Raw genomic sequence first — 18,203 nt, 5'->3', positions numbered from 1 at the left:
TTTAAAAGAGTTGAGTCTCCTTCAGCAACCCATTTTATTTGTAACTTTCACCAAAAGAAATTATATCTGGGTTGTTTAGCATATCAAATTCTACAAAGATGAAATGTGGCAAGTCACTGCCCTTTATGTGTTGTGAAAAGAACTACTAGAAAGCTAGAGAATTAAGAGATCTCCTCAAATCCTCAAATCAAAATTCTAGATTTAAGGCAAGTATAAACATATGGAGAGGAATAAAAGGGAGTTTTTTGTTTGTTTGTTTGTTTGTTTGTTTAACTTAGAGCAATGACCAAGTAAGAAAAAGCACATACTTCCCCATCACCACCCACCACCCTATTCCATTATGAAGGAATATGGTAGGGGTAAACTTATTTGGAGTTGTAAATCAGCAACATTTCAAAAATTCCTTCTGACCTGTCTGTTAAACCTCAATATTCATAAAAGATTATTTACAGAACTTGCTGAACATGACATGATCATTTGTTTTGAGGACCCAGAATGAATGGGAAATGGCAACACTAAAGATTTGAGGAAAAAATAACTTCGTTAATAAGAGAATAGTTAAATTATTGTATATCTATGCTATGGAATACTAGGAAATCATTAAAAAGATTTAAGTAAATCTATGTACACAATGTACACAGACACAAAAAACTGTCTACAATGTATTAAGTAGGGAAAAAAAGTACCAGATTAATATACGCTATATAATTTAGCTAGTATTAAATATATATTAAAAATATATCATCTAATATGTAAATGTTATAAATACATATATTATAATTAGTATGTTTTTATATGCCTAAAAGGATATAAACCAAACTGATAATAGTATAGTACTTTGAATAGTGGGATGGGAGGGGTAAGGAGAGACAGGGAACTTTTATTTTTTTACTTTATGCATTTCTGTATTGTTTGATTTTTATAGATAATTTTATTTTACAATGAGAAAATATGTTTTAAACAACCATACAAGGAAAAATTCCCTGTGGTATCAAACACTCGAATGAGTTACAACAAATCAGGCACTATAGAAGGGATTAAAGAATAGATATATGATATTGACTAAAAGTAGGGAGAATTGATTTTCAATAAACAAAAATTCTAACTATTCCCACTTTTTTTCCTCCTTCAGAAAGCTACTCTTTTACAAGATCCCCTACATATTAGTGAGTTTGGTCCTGCAACTGGAGGTCAAAAGCCATACAGGTAAGGAAGGAGTGATGATATGACAGAGTTCCAGGGGGGACTGTTCTCTCCTCTATGCCTCTCCTATAGTAACTCGATGTGTTGCTGACCATCACATTTATACCTCCACCTCAACTCTCTGCCCTGGGTTTTGGGCCTGCAAACACAATTGCCCACTGGATAGCACCTCCGGTACATCTCACAGGAACCTTAAAGTCAGCATATTCAAAACAGAACTCAGCATCTTCCTTCTGCGACCTGACCTTCCTCCTGGGTTTCCTCAGATAGGGCATGATGTCCTTATCCCCAGATCACGTAAGCCAGAGTCCTGGATGTCACCTTGTCACCTTTGCCTTCTCTTGCCCCTTCAACGTCCCCCACATCCAGCCAGTCACCACATGGTTTATTGTGCTTCTTTAATATACCTGGATAACATCTATGACTTTCCACTGCCATGTGCTCAGGCCCAATTACCTCTGTTCTGGGTTCCTATGGTGTTTTCCTAGCTGGACTCTTGGCCTTCTCTAGACCATGCCCCATTACAACAGAGGACTCTTTCCGAAGCACAAATCTGATTATGTATCTCTTCCTTTAACACCTTTGAATGGCTCCTGGTGCCCTTAGGAGAAGGTTCTAAACTCTGCAACAGCTTACACAGATCTTCCTTGTGTCTCTTTTCAATTTTTCCCTTCCTCATCTGTTGCATCCTCTCCACTCCTGCCTTGAGCTCCTGCCACAAATGAACTCACAGTTCTCAGAAAGCCCCTTGTTTGTTTTTCATCTGGGCCCCAACATGATGGTCCCTGCTCTGAAACCCTACTCTCTATCTACTCTTCTTCCTCTTCATGAATAACTTCAACTCATCAAGTCTTCACTTCTAACACTTTAAAAAAAAATCATTTCTCAAAATTAATTTAAGAGGGGCCCCTCCATAACATCCTGTGCTTACACATCTTATAACACTTACCAGACTGTATTATGTGCTGCCCTATTATGTGGTGTGCTCCTGAAGGTATGGACTGTACCTTGGTCATGGGTACATAGTAGGCTGCCAATAAGCCTTTATAGAATGGATATGAATGAATGAACGGGATAAGATAGAGGCTGGAACCAGGTCATAAAGGGCCTTATAATCGAGGCTAAGGAGTTTGGCTTTATCCATTATGTTCTTGTCATAGTCAGCCTTATATTAAAGTAGTTACTTGTGATGTGACAATCTCTTCCAGTATTTTCTGAGCCCTTAGAAGGCAAGAGTATGTCTTATTTTATTTTTTAATTTTTATTTTTTTTAGGAGGTTTGGAGAAAGTTTTTTTTATTAGTTTCCGGTGTACAAACAACATAATGATTAGTCATTTGTGCCCTCATAAAGTGATAATCCCAAAAGTCTACTACCCATCTGACACTGTATATAGCTATTCCAATACCATTGACTATATTCCTTATGCTGTACTTTACATCCTATGACCAAACATATATATATATATATATATATATACATATATACATATACATATATATGGCCAAAAAATTGTATACACATTTTGAGAAAGGAAAAAACTGTATTAAAATTATAATACTCAATATATACCGATAACTAAAGATGAATACAAGTCACGTGTATACATTTTTTTGGCACCCCCAATATATACTGGGGGTGCCATAAAAATGTATATAAATAGACACTTTGGTCAACATCACTCAAGCAGTAGTTCGCCGTAATCAGAAGTGTCTAGACACTGATGGTAACCACTTTGAGCACCTCTTGTAATTGCAGAAGTCAAACGTGACGTGTATTCATCTTTTGTTATCGGTACCAAAGAAATATTGATAATTTTGTTGGGTATAATAATGATGATTTTTGTAAGAAAATGTTTATTTTGAGATGTGTTCTGAGGCATGTAGGGGTTAAATAACATAATGTTTGTGATTTCTTTTTTAAAAAGATGGTAATACAGACAGCTTAGAATTTCCACCTGTTTTCATGTTACTCTGAAAAAGTGTCAGTTTTAATTTTGGTGTTTATTTAAGGTTATTTTTAAGCTAATTGTATAATAAAATAGGCTCTAACTTTGAATACGTGTATCTTAAAATTTATCCCTGAAGGCAAGAAGGAGAGTTCTGCCACTATTTGACTCAGGAAAAGCATCTTTCTTGCAAAGTTAATTCTTAAAGACAACACATTTGAAGTGCAGTGATTTAAAATGCACTCTGAGGAATACAGTATATACACACAAGACGCCCAAAAATGGTCTTTGCCTGCAAGGCACCTTCAGTTCAAAATGAGTAAATATTATTTGGGTTTTCAAATTAGACTCTGTCACAAATGTGAGCTCTGTGACCTGACCGGTGTGAACTTACACACGGTGCTTCTGAGATAATGTATGAAAAGCATTTTCCAGTTGTACAGCATTATACAAATAATAATTTATATTAAATGTCTGGAAAAATGAAAAAATATACAAAAAATAGAACTTATCATTACGTCAAGAATCCTTCTTGTTACATTATTTGGGCAAATTTACTTTTTTTAGCTGATGAAAATATAGAGTATCTGTTAACATTATTATAAATTTTCCTCAGGTTCCTCAATTGAATAATGGCGTCTCCTGGCACTAGACTTTTTCTTATTTAAATTAGTCAAAGGAAGTTTGTCATCTTTGTAAAATCAAATATTCTCAGAATGTTCAAAGAAGCTGTAGACTATACATGACTTCTCTAGATATATAGACTCCTGAATCTAACTTGAGTTTATGATGTATATGAGACCTCAATTTATATATGAATTGATTTTTACTATGAAGGGATTACTATGCTGTTTCTGATAAAATTCGTTTCAGCCTTTTTGAAAAAAATAGTTCAGTATTATAACATATTATCATAGGTGCCAAAGGATAAAAATTGTTTGTTTCTAAGGATCTTAGCTAATTGCTGATTCCTACGGGGGAAAAATAGAAAGCCAATTTCAAAATAATCCTGCTGATATGGTATTTTTTCTGAGCTTTTGCTTTTCTAAGCTCATTTCTACATTTCTGCTGTTTTTGGAACTCTCAGAGAGTAGAGGAGTCTTATAGCTATTTTTTAAGTGAAATGTGGTAGCAAATGGAAGTGGATGTATAGGAAAGCAGGATTTCAAAGTTCATTCCTACTTTATTTAGATACCATTTATCAAACACTTACTGCGTGCTAAGCACATGTAGTAACTAAAGTATCAAAACAGCACAGTGGGGTAGGTACTAGCTTCATCCGCATTTTACAGATGAGGAAACTGAGGTAGAGAGAGGCTATTCTCTTGCCCGTGGTTATTACCCAGCTGAGCAGGGGCAGATTTAGGATTCTGATTAGCCCATCTGATCCTGCCCCACCTCCACCATGCTCATAACCATGTTCTTCTGCCTCTATGATTGCTAGCACTGAATCTCTCATGATTATTTTCTCTTCCCATGTCTCTACTAGAAAAGACACTGTTTTTTAGGAAGTCTTAATTTTTGTCTTAATAAAAAAGGCTCATTGATTGGGCAAGGGAGAACATTTAGATTTTTTTAAACACAGGGGGAGGTAGTAGGCAAGAACCAAGATTCCATGTAGTACTAGTGGGATAAATGGCTGAATTAAAAAGGATTTTCAATTCAAGTCAGAAATTCTAAGAAGTTTCCATCAACCTATGCAGAGCATGAGACAGCTCTCCTACCATTACTTGCATCCTGCTTTTCTGAATCACGAGTTGTGGGCTTGGACAGATTACTTGGCCTCTATGACATCTATAAATGCAGTAGTAATTCCCAGCTCAGCCTCCTTCCGGGGGGCTGGCTCACTCGCATGAGCCAGTGCAGGGGTTGGCAAACTTTTGAGATGGAAGAGCCAATCCTGTCCCCCACCACAATTTAAAAATTATTCGAGAGCCATAAATATATTTTTACAAATAAGGAAAATTTAAAAGTCCTTTAAAAATTTTATAAATGAAACTATGATAGTTTTATTTTCATTTTCAATTTTACTTCAGAGTCACATGTACATATCCCAAGAGCCGCATGTGGCTCGCAAGCCTCAGTTTGCCGACCCCTGAGCTAGCATATAAAAAGTACCCACGCCAGAGTCTGCGATAGAGTCACTGCTCAACTAAATGCAAGTTGCTATCACTGAGCACAGTGGGAGAAACAATATTTAACCCAGTAAGATTTTTTCAGGTTGCTGAAAATTAGCCAAGAGTCCAATACAAGTACAGAAATAACTCCAATGGGGTGAGATGGGATTAGTGTGATACGAGAAGTGGGAAAAAGTGCTATGGGAGAGGTTCCCCACTCACTGGTGGAGTTAGGGAAAGCCCTAAAGAGAAGGAGTTACTCATTTCAGTGAAGCTGGCTTTTCCGGAAGTCTAGAACATGCATGGGTCATTGTTGGGAGATGATTTCAGGTGGTACTCTGACGTGGCATGAAATAGCTTTGAATTCCATGGTGAAGAAGTGATTCCTCTTTTCAACTAGTGTGATCTCACTAGGGAGACGTTCTCGGCTTGGTGCCAGCAGTGGCGGCTCTCTAACACACGCTCATCTGCCTTTTTGTCAAAGGGAGCAGGCCTCAGGCTTGGAATATGGTGCATCTGCTTAGAATCTGGGTTGCTTTATGCTGCTTTTACAGACGCCCACTATTTATGGCAAGTGATACTGGTTTTCCCAGTAAAGTAGTGATACCAAGTTTTCTTTAGAAATAAACTGCTCTTAGCAAAAAAAAAAAAAGAGTTGATTTAAAGAAAAAATATTAAGCAAATAATATTACATATAGTTCATGGATTATGATAAATGGCATGTGAAACAAACTCTGAGCTAGGGCTATGAAAGAGGGACAGAATTTTACGAGGGACAGTGAGAGTACGCCTGATATGGGTATAGTTTGAGTAAAGGGATGTGGGCAAAAAGTATGTTTGAAGAGTAATAAATAGTTCAGTTTGGGGAGAACAAATTTCATTACTGATAAGTAATAAAGCTAGAAGTACAAAACTGTATTAAAATTCCATTAGCAAAAAAGTTTTACATACCTGTGAATAATTGTTGATATTCCTCAACTGCTGTTTCTTATCATTTTTTTGAAAGTTTTCTTCTGTTTCTGTAGATCTGAAGAGAAAATTAAGCACTTCAGTCAACTTAAATCTGAACTTTTTCTTAAAGACAATACTTTGAGGAAAATACTTTGTTTAATTACGGAACTTAAAGTAGCAGCCCAGAAAAACTTCATTCTGAAAAGACTTTTCTGGAAAGTAGGTGTTTTATTTAAAATTTTTAAAACTTGTTTCATCTGTTTACCAATTGCAGCATATTCAAGCATAAAGTAAAATCCTGTATAAATAAATGTCATCTTGTATTTTGATGCCGTATTTTACAATGTTGATTAAATTTAATGCAATCATGCCTTAACACTTGGAGGGTTGTGATGTAATCAACAATGTATATGTGTGTGGGGGGGAGTAGATGGGAGGAGGAGAGTGGTAGCAAAAAGATAGTAGCTCACATGGGTTGGGTCTGCAGTCAGAGAAAAGAGAGGTAATTAAGAGGGAAGCTTCCGACATGCGAGATGTGTGAGTACAGAGAGAGAGATGAGGAAGTAGATTTGAAGAAGTTTTACATGCAGCTTCCCCACAATAAAAATATACTTTTAAAAAATTACATTTGAGCTGGCTGAGTGGCTCACTTGGTTAAGAGCTCGCTCAAGAGTTTGAGCTCTAAGCAACAGCGGTTCAATTCCTGGCCCAAGCTGAGCAGCTGCTGAGTTGCCAACAGGTAGCAGGATGGCTCAGCTAAAAAAAAAAATTACTTTTGAGTGTATGACTGTTATTTTTAAAAAGGTCTCTCCTGGGGAGTTGAAACAACCTAGTTCTCACTCAGCAAGTTTCAGACTTACTCGGTAAGACTTACTACTTGGTTTCATTTTCAGTCTCTGGTGAAGGTATTGAGAAGCCCAGGATAGTACTGGTGCTGGTGCTAATGAGGCTAATTCTGGCCAGAGGTCTCATACATAGTCACCACCATTTCATTGAGCAGTTGCAAAGTGCACAGCCTCCCCAAACATTCAAGACAGTCCCGGCTATTTCTTAGATTGTAAGTGTTTCACATGTAGGATGATCAACAGTCCTGGTTTGCCTGAAGTAGGGTGGCCAAACTGTCCCAATTGACCACCCCACTCAAGATTTAGAACATTTCTATCACCTCAGAGGTTACCTTGTGCCCTTTAGCAGTTTCCTCTCATCCCAGGCATGTATTGTGCTTTCTGTCACTATGGATTAGTTTTGCTTGTCTTAGGTCCCCATTTACATGGACTTGTACCCTATGTTCTCTCTTGTGTCTGGTTTCTTTTGGCATAATATTTTTGAGATTCTTTCACATTGTTGCTGGTAGGTGGGAGATATTTTATGAGTGATAATTCCTGAACCAGTGAGGAGGTGGGAGATCATAATAATAACTGATATTTATTAAGCACTTATAATGTGCTAAGCACTGTTCAGGCTTTACAAATACTATCTTATTTAATCCTAACATCAACTCCATGAGGGGATATTAAGTCCACTGTAGAGATGAAGAAACTAAGTCATGGAGTACGTAATTGGCCAAATGTCATACAGCTAACTGCTGGCAGAGCTGGGGTTTGAACTCAAGAACCTGGCTCCAGAGTCAGTGTGTAAAATCACCACGCTGTGCTAACTTATCAGGGCTCTGGCTAAGCCCAGGCACTTCTCAGAGGGCCTGCCATACATCCTTCTCCTCTTCTCCTCTTCCGTCTCTCCACCTGCCATTCTCAGCCTCTTCTCCTGCCATAGCACTTAAGGAAGGGCACACATATCCCTGTCGAAATAAAGAATCTAAGTTGTCACCAGTAAAAAAAAAGAAACTCCTCAGGAAAAAAAGGAACAACAGGGCCAGCCGAGTGGCGCGTTGGTTAAGACTTGGCTCTGGACATCAGCTCTGAGCAGCAGGGCCCTGGTTCAGATCCCACATTAGGACCAGTGATGCTGCGCCCTCTACAGGTAAGATCGTGAACAACAGCTTGACCTGGAGCTGGGCTGCCATGAGTTGCCTGCGACGGCGTAGGCTGCAGTGGGCTGCGTGGGCTGCCGTAAGCTACCGTGAGTGTCTGGCAGCTGGTGTAAGCTGCCAAGAGCCGCCGTGGCCGGTAACCGATCTGCCTCAACCAGGAAGAACTCAATGAATACCAACATGGACCAGTGAAGCGACATCCTCCACAACTAGATTGAAGAACAAAAGGACAGCTACTTGTCTGTTCCCCTTCCCTGATTCCCCAATGCTGTTCCCTTCCCCTAATTCCCCAATAAAATCTTAAAGAAAACAAAAACAACAGGAATAGAAAAGAGAAGCAATTACATTTCTCATTAGTACCAATTTGCCATACTTATTTTCATGCTTGATTTATTTCATGAGACTGGACACAAACACACAAAAAATTGGTTTCCACATTCTTAAGTCAGTGTTTATTTTGGCAGAAATGGCAAAAGTATTTTGCCACTGTGTTAGCAGAAGTATTATAATATTAATATCATTCCGAACCATCTTCAAAGGTTATACTCGGGCTCTGCATTTGTTTTCCTAATAGTAAACATTTTAATTTTATTTTTATTTATTTACATATTTAATAGTAAACATTTTGAAATGAGAGCTTATCTAGTCCTTTCATTGGACCTTCACAAAAGCCAAATTACTTTGGCAAGGCAGGCATGAGAGTAGCCCCCATTTAATACATCATTCCAAGGTGACTGAATGATTTGCCTGAGATTATATCCCTACTTCTGGATGATCTTCAATATTAATGACCAAGCCGAGTATAGAAGGCCCCGCCCAGCATCACCCTCTAGACTTTAGCTCTCGCTCTGTTCACCAGGACAGTGGTCTCCTGATATAAGTAAAAGTATGTTTTCACTTTGGGTTACGCTAGTATTAATGAGAGAGATTGTAAATCACTCCCTGGTCAGAGAACAAGCCATTTCTCCTTATTTTTATCAGGTAAGCATAGCAAGTTTTACCATCAGATACCTTAATTTCATCTCCTTTCCTCCTTGCTTTCACAGACCAGTGACCTTTTCTATTTCCTAGTGAACATGCTTCACCAGTACTTGCCAGAGTCGAGGGATAAGAGCGCACTTCAAAATAAAAGCCAAAGAGCAGATGAGCTGATGTAAGTACTAACTGGATAATCATAGAATTTTTTTCCCCTATGGTGTTAAAGATAAATGGAAGGCACCAGACAAACTATATACTGTTTTAATGATGGATGGTGCTGCAAGTTTTGCTTCACATAGATTTTTAAAAATAGCATTCGTTTTGTTCTAATTTTAAAAGAAAGACTACAGGGGAAAAAATGGGTATATGGAGGAAGGATACTTTTCATTGTATTCCCTTTTCTTTAACCTTTGAAATTTTAAGCCAAATATTACCTACATGAAAAAGTTAAAATTATTAAAAATAAAGTAGTGCATGATTATCATAAAAACTTTGGAAAAATATAAGTATGAACAAACAATATGAAAATGACTTTTAATCCCGATATCCAACAAACAATATGAAAATGACTTTCAATCCCGATATCCAGTTATTAATTCATTCATTCAACAAATGTTTCTGAGTGCTTCCTATGTGACAATCACAGAGTAGGCAACCAGTGTTGGCAATTTTATATTACAGAATTTCCTGCCTGTACTTTTTCCTACATGGATATCTGAGTGTAATTCTTTCAAGGATTGCTAACTTTGTAGAATTCTGAACTTGCGTTGAAACCATGCTATTTCCGTGCTTTTTTCTCTGTTTTCTAGGGCATGCATTGAAATCATACAGACTCTGGGACTGATGTTCAGAGAAACCGAAACTGAGTCATCACGTCTGAACACACTGGCAGCTAAGAAGTAAGGTCTCAGAGAAAATACTGGGACCTTGTAGTTGCAACCCATTAACTACTCTGTTGATTGTCTTCCAAAACTCATAGCTCTCTAACCTCTCTGCTCAATCCCCTTGTAAGCACATTAAACTCTTTTGTCTCTCTATTTCCTTCTGCGATGAACAGATTAATTGGCACATACTGAGCTCTCTTTGTCTCTCTGGATTATTAAGGGCACAAAGATTTTTCTTAGCATAATTTTATCTTTTGTCATTGTCTGGTGAACTTGAAAAAGACCAATGACCCATTGTACCTTAAAAGCGGGGACAGGGGGAGGGTCTCTACTAGAATTTTCCAGAGTATTCTTACATCCACATGACAGAAAAATTACATTGCAAAGGTAGAAATTACAGTAGTTTCATTTAATATATAATTATGTGACCTTGCAGTGAATGATGTTAGAGGGTTTACTAACATAGAGAGTAAGCTGCTGTAATAAAGCTATTCTAAAATATGTGGCCCAAGGGTGACAGAAATTTCTATCTTTCTTGCATAACAGTCCAGAGTAGGTAGTCAACCTTTCCTCCAAAAGATCAGCCAGAGGCATAAGTTCCTTCCCCTTTATGCTCTGCCATCTTCTATCATGCCATCATGGTCCTTATGATTAAAGCTGGCTGATCTTCTTGATTTCATTACACCCTGTGGGAAGCAGTAAGAGAAGCAAAGGGCAAGCAAGGTTCCTTTTTCAACAAGGCATATAAGACTTCTGCTCATGTTCTATCGATGAGAACTGTAGGCATGTGACCATAATTAGCTGCAAGAGAGGCAGGAAAATGTATCTGTAGTTACACAGTTATGTACCTGACTAAACTTTGGATGGTGATGGGGATATCTGTAATTAAAAGGAAGAATGCAAGCATGTATAATGGGGACAATAACATCCTTTGCCACAGAAGGTATGTGTTTGCATGTTTTGCATATTATCTGCTTGACCTTTTTATATGATTTATAGACTATGAATTACATCCTTGGGCAATATTCTGGCTAAAATCTTAATTTTTTTCTACCCTCATCAACTGTTTATCTAAGTTTCCTGTATTAGAAGGTGGGACAAAGATGAGGGCCATGTGGGAGCTCTAAAACATTCGAACCAGGAAAAGAATAAGAACTGTTCGTAATATTTGCCCATGTTATTTATTAGAAATCTTTATAAATAAATTTTAATGATAATATTCATTAACATTTCTTAAGCAACTTGCCGTGTGCCAGGGTGTATGGTCATACTATGCTTTATAGCAGGAGTGGTCAAAAATTTCTATAAAGAGCCATATAGTAAACATTTTTGGCTTTTCAGGCCATATAGTTTCTGTTGCAACCACTTAACTGTATTTTTAGCACAAAAGCAGCCGTAGACAATACATAAATGAATGTGTTCTGATAAAGTTTTATTTACAAAAACAGGCTGTGGACTATGTGGCCTGTAGGCCATCATCATTTGTTGACCCGTTTTAAAGCAAACAAGGGAAAAACACTCTGTTATTTTCTCTGCATACTTCTTTATGCAGTTGGTAGTACTGTCATTTCCCCAATTTCCAAGATGGAGATTCAAGATTATTTCTAATATTTCTGTCTTCTCCCACACTGAAATTATTGCTAAATCATGTTACTCTTTTTGTGTACCTTTGGGTCCCTACCTTTCTTTATCCAACTTGAAAAATATCACTGTTATTAACCTCTGCTATAAAATGTTGTATTTTAATTGTTTTCTCTTAACTTGATTCCACCACATTGGACCTGCTGTATCAAATTTCTTCCCTGATATGACTAATCTTTTCAGGTCCTTCCATACATATATTACATTGCTGTAGTAGAGTGTGGGTGTAATACTAAACTTTCAGCCAATTTTGATATGCATTGGGTCACATCATGTTATCCATAAAAATACTAACACAGTGAATATCTAATAAAACTGCATGAGTGTTCTATTGCCCTGTAACAAATTACCACAAACTCAGTGGCTTAAAATAATGTAAAATTTTTATCCCATAGTTTCTGTGGATCAGGAAATCTGGGCATAGTTTTGTTGGATCCTCTGCTCAGAATCTCACAAGTCTGCAATCCAAGTGTCATCTGGGGTGGCAATCTCATCTGAGGCTTGGGATCCTCTTCCAAGCTCATGTGGGTGATTGCTGGCAGAAAAATTTCCTACATATAAACTCAAGATGACTTGCTTCCTGGCATGAGAATATCTCTAAGCTCAGGGAAGGCTTAATTAAGCTCTCTCTTTAAAGGGCTCTCCTGATCAGGTCCACCCAGTATAACCTCCCTTTAGCTCAAAAGTCAGCCAATTGGCAACCTTAATTAAATATGAAAAATCCTTTCATCTTTCTCATCTAACATAACATAACCATAAGAGTGATACCCTAACCTATTTAATAGCCTTGTCAAAATTTAAGGGGAAGAGATTATATAGAATATAGATTACCAGGGGGTTGAAATCTTGGAAGCTATTAGAATGCAGCCTATCACAATAACATAAGATTGAGTTACGAGACTATAAGTTTGCCTTTCAAAGTCTGTATTTTAAAATATAATACATTAAAAATTCTTACATTAGAAATAATAACTGTTTAAACAAAGTATCAAACTGTTGACACCATTTTTGTAAGGCTGTGAAGTCAATCCTATATTGACTTTATTTTCAGGATAAAACTAAAATTTAAATGTAGGTTAAAATTTCTTCTATCTAGGGCCAGCCGAGTGGCATATTGGTTAAGAGCTGGCTTGGGACACCAGCTCTGAGCAGCAGGGCCCCAGTTCAGATCCCACATGAGGGCCAGTGACACTGCCCTCTACAGCTAAGATGGTGAGCAGCAGCTCGACCTGGAGCTGGGCTGCCATGAATCACCGGTGACGGGGTAGGCGGCAGCCCCTGCTGCAGTAGGCTGCCATAAGCTACCATGTGTGACCGGCAGCCAGCATGAGCGGCCGGCAGCCAGTGTGAGCTGCCAAGAGCTGCTGTGAGCGGTCTTCCAGAGGCCGGAGACCAATCTGCCTCATCTAGGAAGAGCTCAATGATAATACCAATATGGGACAGTGAGGCAATGTCCTCCACAACTAGACTGAAGAACAAAAGGGCAGCTCTCATCTGTTCCTCTCCCCCAATTCCCCAATAAAATCTTAAAAAAAAAAAAAGTTCTTCGATCTATTATTGGCCTAGTGGATTTTATTTTATTATTTTATTTTTTTAAAGATTTTATTGGAGAATTGGGGGAGAGAAACAGCGTTGGGGAATTGGGGAAGGGGAACAGACAAATTGCTGTCCTTTTGTACTTCAGTCTAGTTGTGGAGGACGTCGCTTCACTGGCCCACGTTGGTATTATCAGTGTGCTCTTCCCGGGTGAGGCAGTTCACTGGCCATTGGACGGCGGCTCACGGCAGCTCACGCCAGCTGCCAGCCATTCACGGTGACTCATGGCAGCCCACTGCAACAGGAGCTGCAGCCCAGCTCCAGGTTGAGCTGTTGTTCACCATCTTAGCTGTAGAGGGCGCAGCGTCACTTACCCTCATATGGTATCTGAACCAGAGCCCTGCTGCTCAGAGCTGGCGTCCCAAGCCAACTCTTAACCAACGCGCCACTTGGCCGGCCCAGCCTAGTGGATTTTAAATTGAGTTGGCAGGGCCAGCCAAGTGACTCAGTTGGTTAAGAGTTGGCTTAAGAGTGCGGGCTCTGAGCAACAGGGCCGGCGGTTCGATTCCCACATGGGCCAGTGACGCTGCGCCCAAGCTGAGCTGCCACGGAGCTGCCAACAGGTGGCAGGATGGCTCAGCTGGTGTAACAACAAGATTGCCTGTTCAATGATGGGCTAGCCCCACCTGCAACTAAGACTGAACTCAGCACCTTGAGCTGAGCTGCCACCAGAATGGCTCAGTGGATAGAGCGTGTGCTCTTAACAAGGCTGCTGATTCGACTTCCGCATGGGATGGTGGCTATGCCCACCTGCAACTAAGATTGAACACAGCACCTTGAGCTTAGAGGCCATGAGCTGCCCATGGGCAGCCAGATGGTGACTGGCGCCCTCTACAACGAAGACTGAAGAACTTGGCTGTTCCCCTCCCCCAATTCCCCAATAAAATCTTTTAAAAATAAATAAATAAATAAATAAATAAATAAATAAATAAATAAATAAATAAATAAATAAATAAATTTAGTTGGCAGAAGGGGTAGATTACAAATTAAACTCCATTTGAGCAAATNGATAAAGTTTTATTTACAAAAACAGGCTGTGGACTATGTGGCCTGTAGGCCATCATCATTTGTTGACCCGTTTTAAAGCAAACAAGGGAAAAACACTCTGTTATTTTCTCTGCATACTTCTTTATGCAGTTGGTAGTACTGTCATTTCCCCAATTTCCAAGATGGAGATTCAAGATTATTTCTAATATTTCTGTCTTCTCCCACACTGAAATTATTGCTAAATCATGTTACTCTTTTTGTGTACCTTTGGGTCCCTACCTTTCTTTATCCAACTTGAAAAATATCACTGTTATTAACCTCTGCTATAAAATGTTGTATTTTAATTGTTTTCTCTTAACTTGATTCCACCACATTGGACCTGCTGTATCAAATTTCTTCCCTGATATGACTAATCTTTTCAGGTCCTTCCATACATATATTACATTGCTGTAGTAGAGTGTGGGTGTAATACTAAACTTTCAGCCAATTTTGATATGCATTGGGTCACATCATGTTATCCATAAAAATACTAACACAGTGAATATCTAATAAAACTGCATGAGTGTTCTATTGCCCTGTAACAAATTACCACAAACTCAGTGGCTTAAAATAATGTAAAATTTTTATCCCATAGTTTCTGTGGATCAGGAAATCTGGGCATAGTTTTGTTGGATCCTCTGCTCAGAATCTCACAAGTCTGCAATCCAAGTGTCATCTGGGGTGGCAATCTCATCTGAGGCTTGGGATCCTCTTCCAAGCTCATGTGGGTGATTGCTGGCAGAAAAATTTCCTACATATAAACTCAAGATGACTTGCTTCCTGGCATGAGAATATCTCTAAGCTCAGGGAAGGCTTAATTAAGCTCTCTCTTTAAAGGGCTCTCCTGATCAGGTCCACCCAGTATAACCTCCCTTTAGCTCAAAAGTCAGCCAATTGGCAACCTTAATTAAATATGAAAAATCCTTTCATCTTTCTCATCTAACATAACATAACCATAAGAGTGATACCCTAACCTATTTAATAGCCTTGTCAAAATTTAAGGGGAAGAGATTATATAGAATATAGATTACCAGGGGGTTGAAATCTTGGAAGCTATTAGAATGCAGCCTATCACAATAACATAAGATTGAGTTACGAGACTATAAGTTTGCCTTTCAAAGTCTGTATTTTAAAATATAATACATTAAAAATTCTTACATTAGAAATAATAACTGTTTAAACAAAGTATCAAACTGTTGACACCATTTTTGTAAGGCTGTGAAGTCAATCCTATATTGACTTTATTTTCAGGATAAAACTAAAATTTAAATGTAGGTTAAAATTTCTTCTATCTAGGGCCAGCCGAGTGGCATATTGGTTAAGAGCTGGCTTGGGACACCAGCTCTGAGCAGCAGGGCCCCAGTTCAGATCCCACATGAGGGCCAGTGACACTGCCCTCTACAGCTAAGATGGTGAGCAGCAGCTCGACCTGGAGCTGGGCTGCCATGAATCACCGGTGACGGGGTAGGCGGCAGCCCCTGCTGCAGTAGGCTGCCATAAGCTACCATGTGTGACCGGCAGCCAGCATGAGCGGCCGGCAGCCAGTGTGAGCTGCCAAGAGCTGCTGTGAGCGGTCTTCCAGAGGCCGGAGACCAATCTGCCTCATCTAGGAAGAGCTCAATGATAATACCAATATGGGACAGTGAGGCAATGTCCTCCACAACTAGACTGAAGAACAAAAGGGCAGCTCTCATCTGTTCCTCTCCCCCAATTCCCCAATAAAATCTTAAAAAAAAAAAAGTTGCTGAAAATAAAGGACTATAAATATAACAGTGAATGAAATGTCAATTCAAAATTAATATCAGGAAAAACTTCTAAATGGAGTGTTTGGTTGATTTTGGAAGGGTCTTCTAAAAGAAAGATTGGCCATTTAAAAAATAGCCTGAATAAACATTAGCAAATATCCTGTAGGACATATCCTGCTTATTTCTGAGAAATGTGCTGACATGATTCTTCTATTGCAGATATGAGAACTAGCTTTGCTTTTTGAGTTGGAAAAAGAAGGGGAATGGTATTTTTATTAGAATGCTGGTTAATCATAAACTTCTAAACATGGTGATGATGTAAATGATTGTAAAAAGATAGGAAGCCTCAAATATTACTAAACAAGGATTATTTATAGTCTCCTTTTATTCCACTATGAAAGGAATGCTTATGGTTATAGAGAATGTTTATACAATCCTATGTGTAAATTCTTTCACTACTCCTACCTGTGAAAGCTGCTCTGATACTGTCTTCAGTTAGGCAACTGTATTTCTTTTCTTTTCTTTTTTAAATTAAAGTTTATTGGGGCGACAATTGTCAGTAAAGTTACACAGGTTTCAGGTGTACAGTCCTGTAATATATCATCTACAATATATGTCACATTGTGTGTTCACCACCCAGAGTCAATTCTCCTTCCATCACCATATATTTGATCCCTTTTGCCCTCATCTGTCATCCCCCTCCCCCTTTACCCTCTGGTAGGCAACTGTATTTCTAGTGGTCTCCCTTTAGCTCCTTTTCAACCATACATGGGCTTACTACCCATATGAAGATGGTGTTACTGACCCAGCTCCTCAGGATGCTCAGTTTGAATCATGATTTTTTTTTCCTTTTTATTTTCAAATAATATGGTATATTATTCAAACATATTATAACATTTAAGTGAGTTATTAGTGTACATCAGTGGACAGTACATGGCATTTGAAAGCAAAAGACCTGAATTTAATGCTAGTTTTATTAACTAATAGTTAGTAGCCTTCAGGGGAACAGTAAACCCTGAAATGCTTTGCTAAACAAAGGGTGTAGCGTCAAAAAACTTGTGATTGAATAAGCATTTTAAGAAACGTTTCATACTGTTTCTTTGTCCTGGAGATACACAGTGCACATTAGTATAGTAAAGCCTCTGAGAAGTCTTATAGTAAAAATACCCAGTGAACTTGGATAAATAAGTATTTCTCACTCCCCTTTTGTAAAGAGAATCTACTTTGACTATAATATTGCCTGGAATTAGTAATCCATAAAAAGCCCTTTGGAAAATGCTGCTATAACTGAAATCACCCAAATTTCCTTTAAATCCAGATATTCTAAGCTTCCCAAGCTATGTGAACTTCTTTTTTTTTTTTTTAGCTGAGCCATCCTGCCACCAATTGGCAACTCAGCGGCAGCTCAGCTCAGGCCGTGAATCAAACCGGGGACCCTGTTGCTCAGAGCTCAAACTCTTGAGCGAGCTCTTAACCAACTGAGCCACTCGGCCGGCCCGCTATGTGAACTTCTAAAGTTATACTTGTTCTGAGCCAAAAGATCAAGAAATTATATTTTCATTTAAATGTCTTATCCCTAGATATTTGTCTGTGGATCCATGTCCAAGGATCCCAAAGCTCAGTCAAGAATGGTCTGCAATGTTTTGTACTTTTAATTATATTCAGTGTCTGCAAACTTGGCTTCACTGTTTCTCTTTTCAGACTTTATTCACTATTTCTTTTTATTTATTTTTTCAGGGGAGCACTATTTAATCTCTTGGTAATTTTAATTAGCAAGCCTCAGATTCCAAAATCTTGTCCTGTGTTTGAGATCCAGTTGGTGGCTGATTCAACTTTCGTTGAGATGTCTTTTGATGCTGAGGTGAGATAAGAGTTTTGGGATAGATTAAATGTAATAGAGGCTTCTTGTCCTCTAATATGGACCAGGACATTGTAGAATACAGAAATATAATTCAATCAAAGAATAAATATTGTCATTAACCTCAAAACTTAGATAGCTATTCTGTCAATATTAATAAACCCATTTAATATAAATTATTTCCTTAGTTTACATATGTAAAGAATACATACTAAGGAAGATAATTAGTATTCTGTGTATATTAGGTAAATCTGTTTGTCTCTCTAT

The 18,203-nt window shown here is 38.3% G+C and overlaps 1 protein-coding gene across 2 annotated transcripts in view; it reads left to right on the top strand.

Annotated features, from left to right (window-relative positions):
* CUNH12orf56 (chromosome unknown C12orf56 homolog) overlaps nucleotides 1-18,203 on the top strand; it is a 76,303-nt gene that overhangs the window by 47,489 nt on the left and 10,611 nt on the right. For both annotated transcript variants that reach the window (XM_019640540.1, XM_019640539.1), the window contains exons 4-8: nucleotides 1,133-1,206; nucleotides 6,274-6,437; nucleotides 9,255-9,361; nucleotides 9,996-10,085; nucleotides 17,816-17,939. In XM_019640540.1, coding sequence (XP_019496085.1) covers nucleotides 1,133-1,206; nucleotides 6,274-6,437; nucleotides 9,255-9,361; nucleotides 9,996-10,085; nucleotides 17,816-17,939 — 559 coding nt within the window. The remainder of the gene's footprint in view (nucleotides 1-1,132; nucleotides 1,207-6,273; nucleotides 6,438-9,254; nucleotides 9,362-9,995; nucleotides 10,086-17,815; nucleotides 17,940-18,203) is intronic.

Source organism: Hipposideros armiger, unplaced genomic scaffold (genome assembly GCF_001890085.2).
Source record: "Hipposideros armiger isolate ML-2016 unplaced genomic scaffold, ASM189008v1 scaffold_51, whole genome shotgun sequence".
NCBI lineage: Eukaryota > Metazoa > Chordata > Mammalia > Chiroptera > Hipposideridae > Hipposideros > Hipposideros armiger.
The sequence above is the reverse complement of the archived record's forward strand: the minus strand, read 5'-3'. Positions and strand labels throughout refer to the sequence as shown.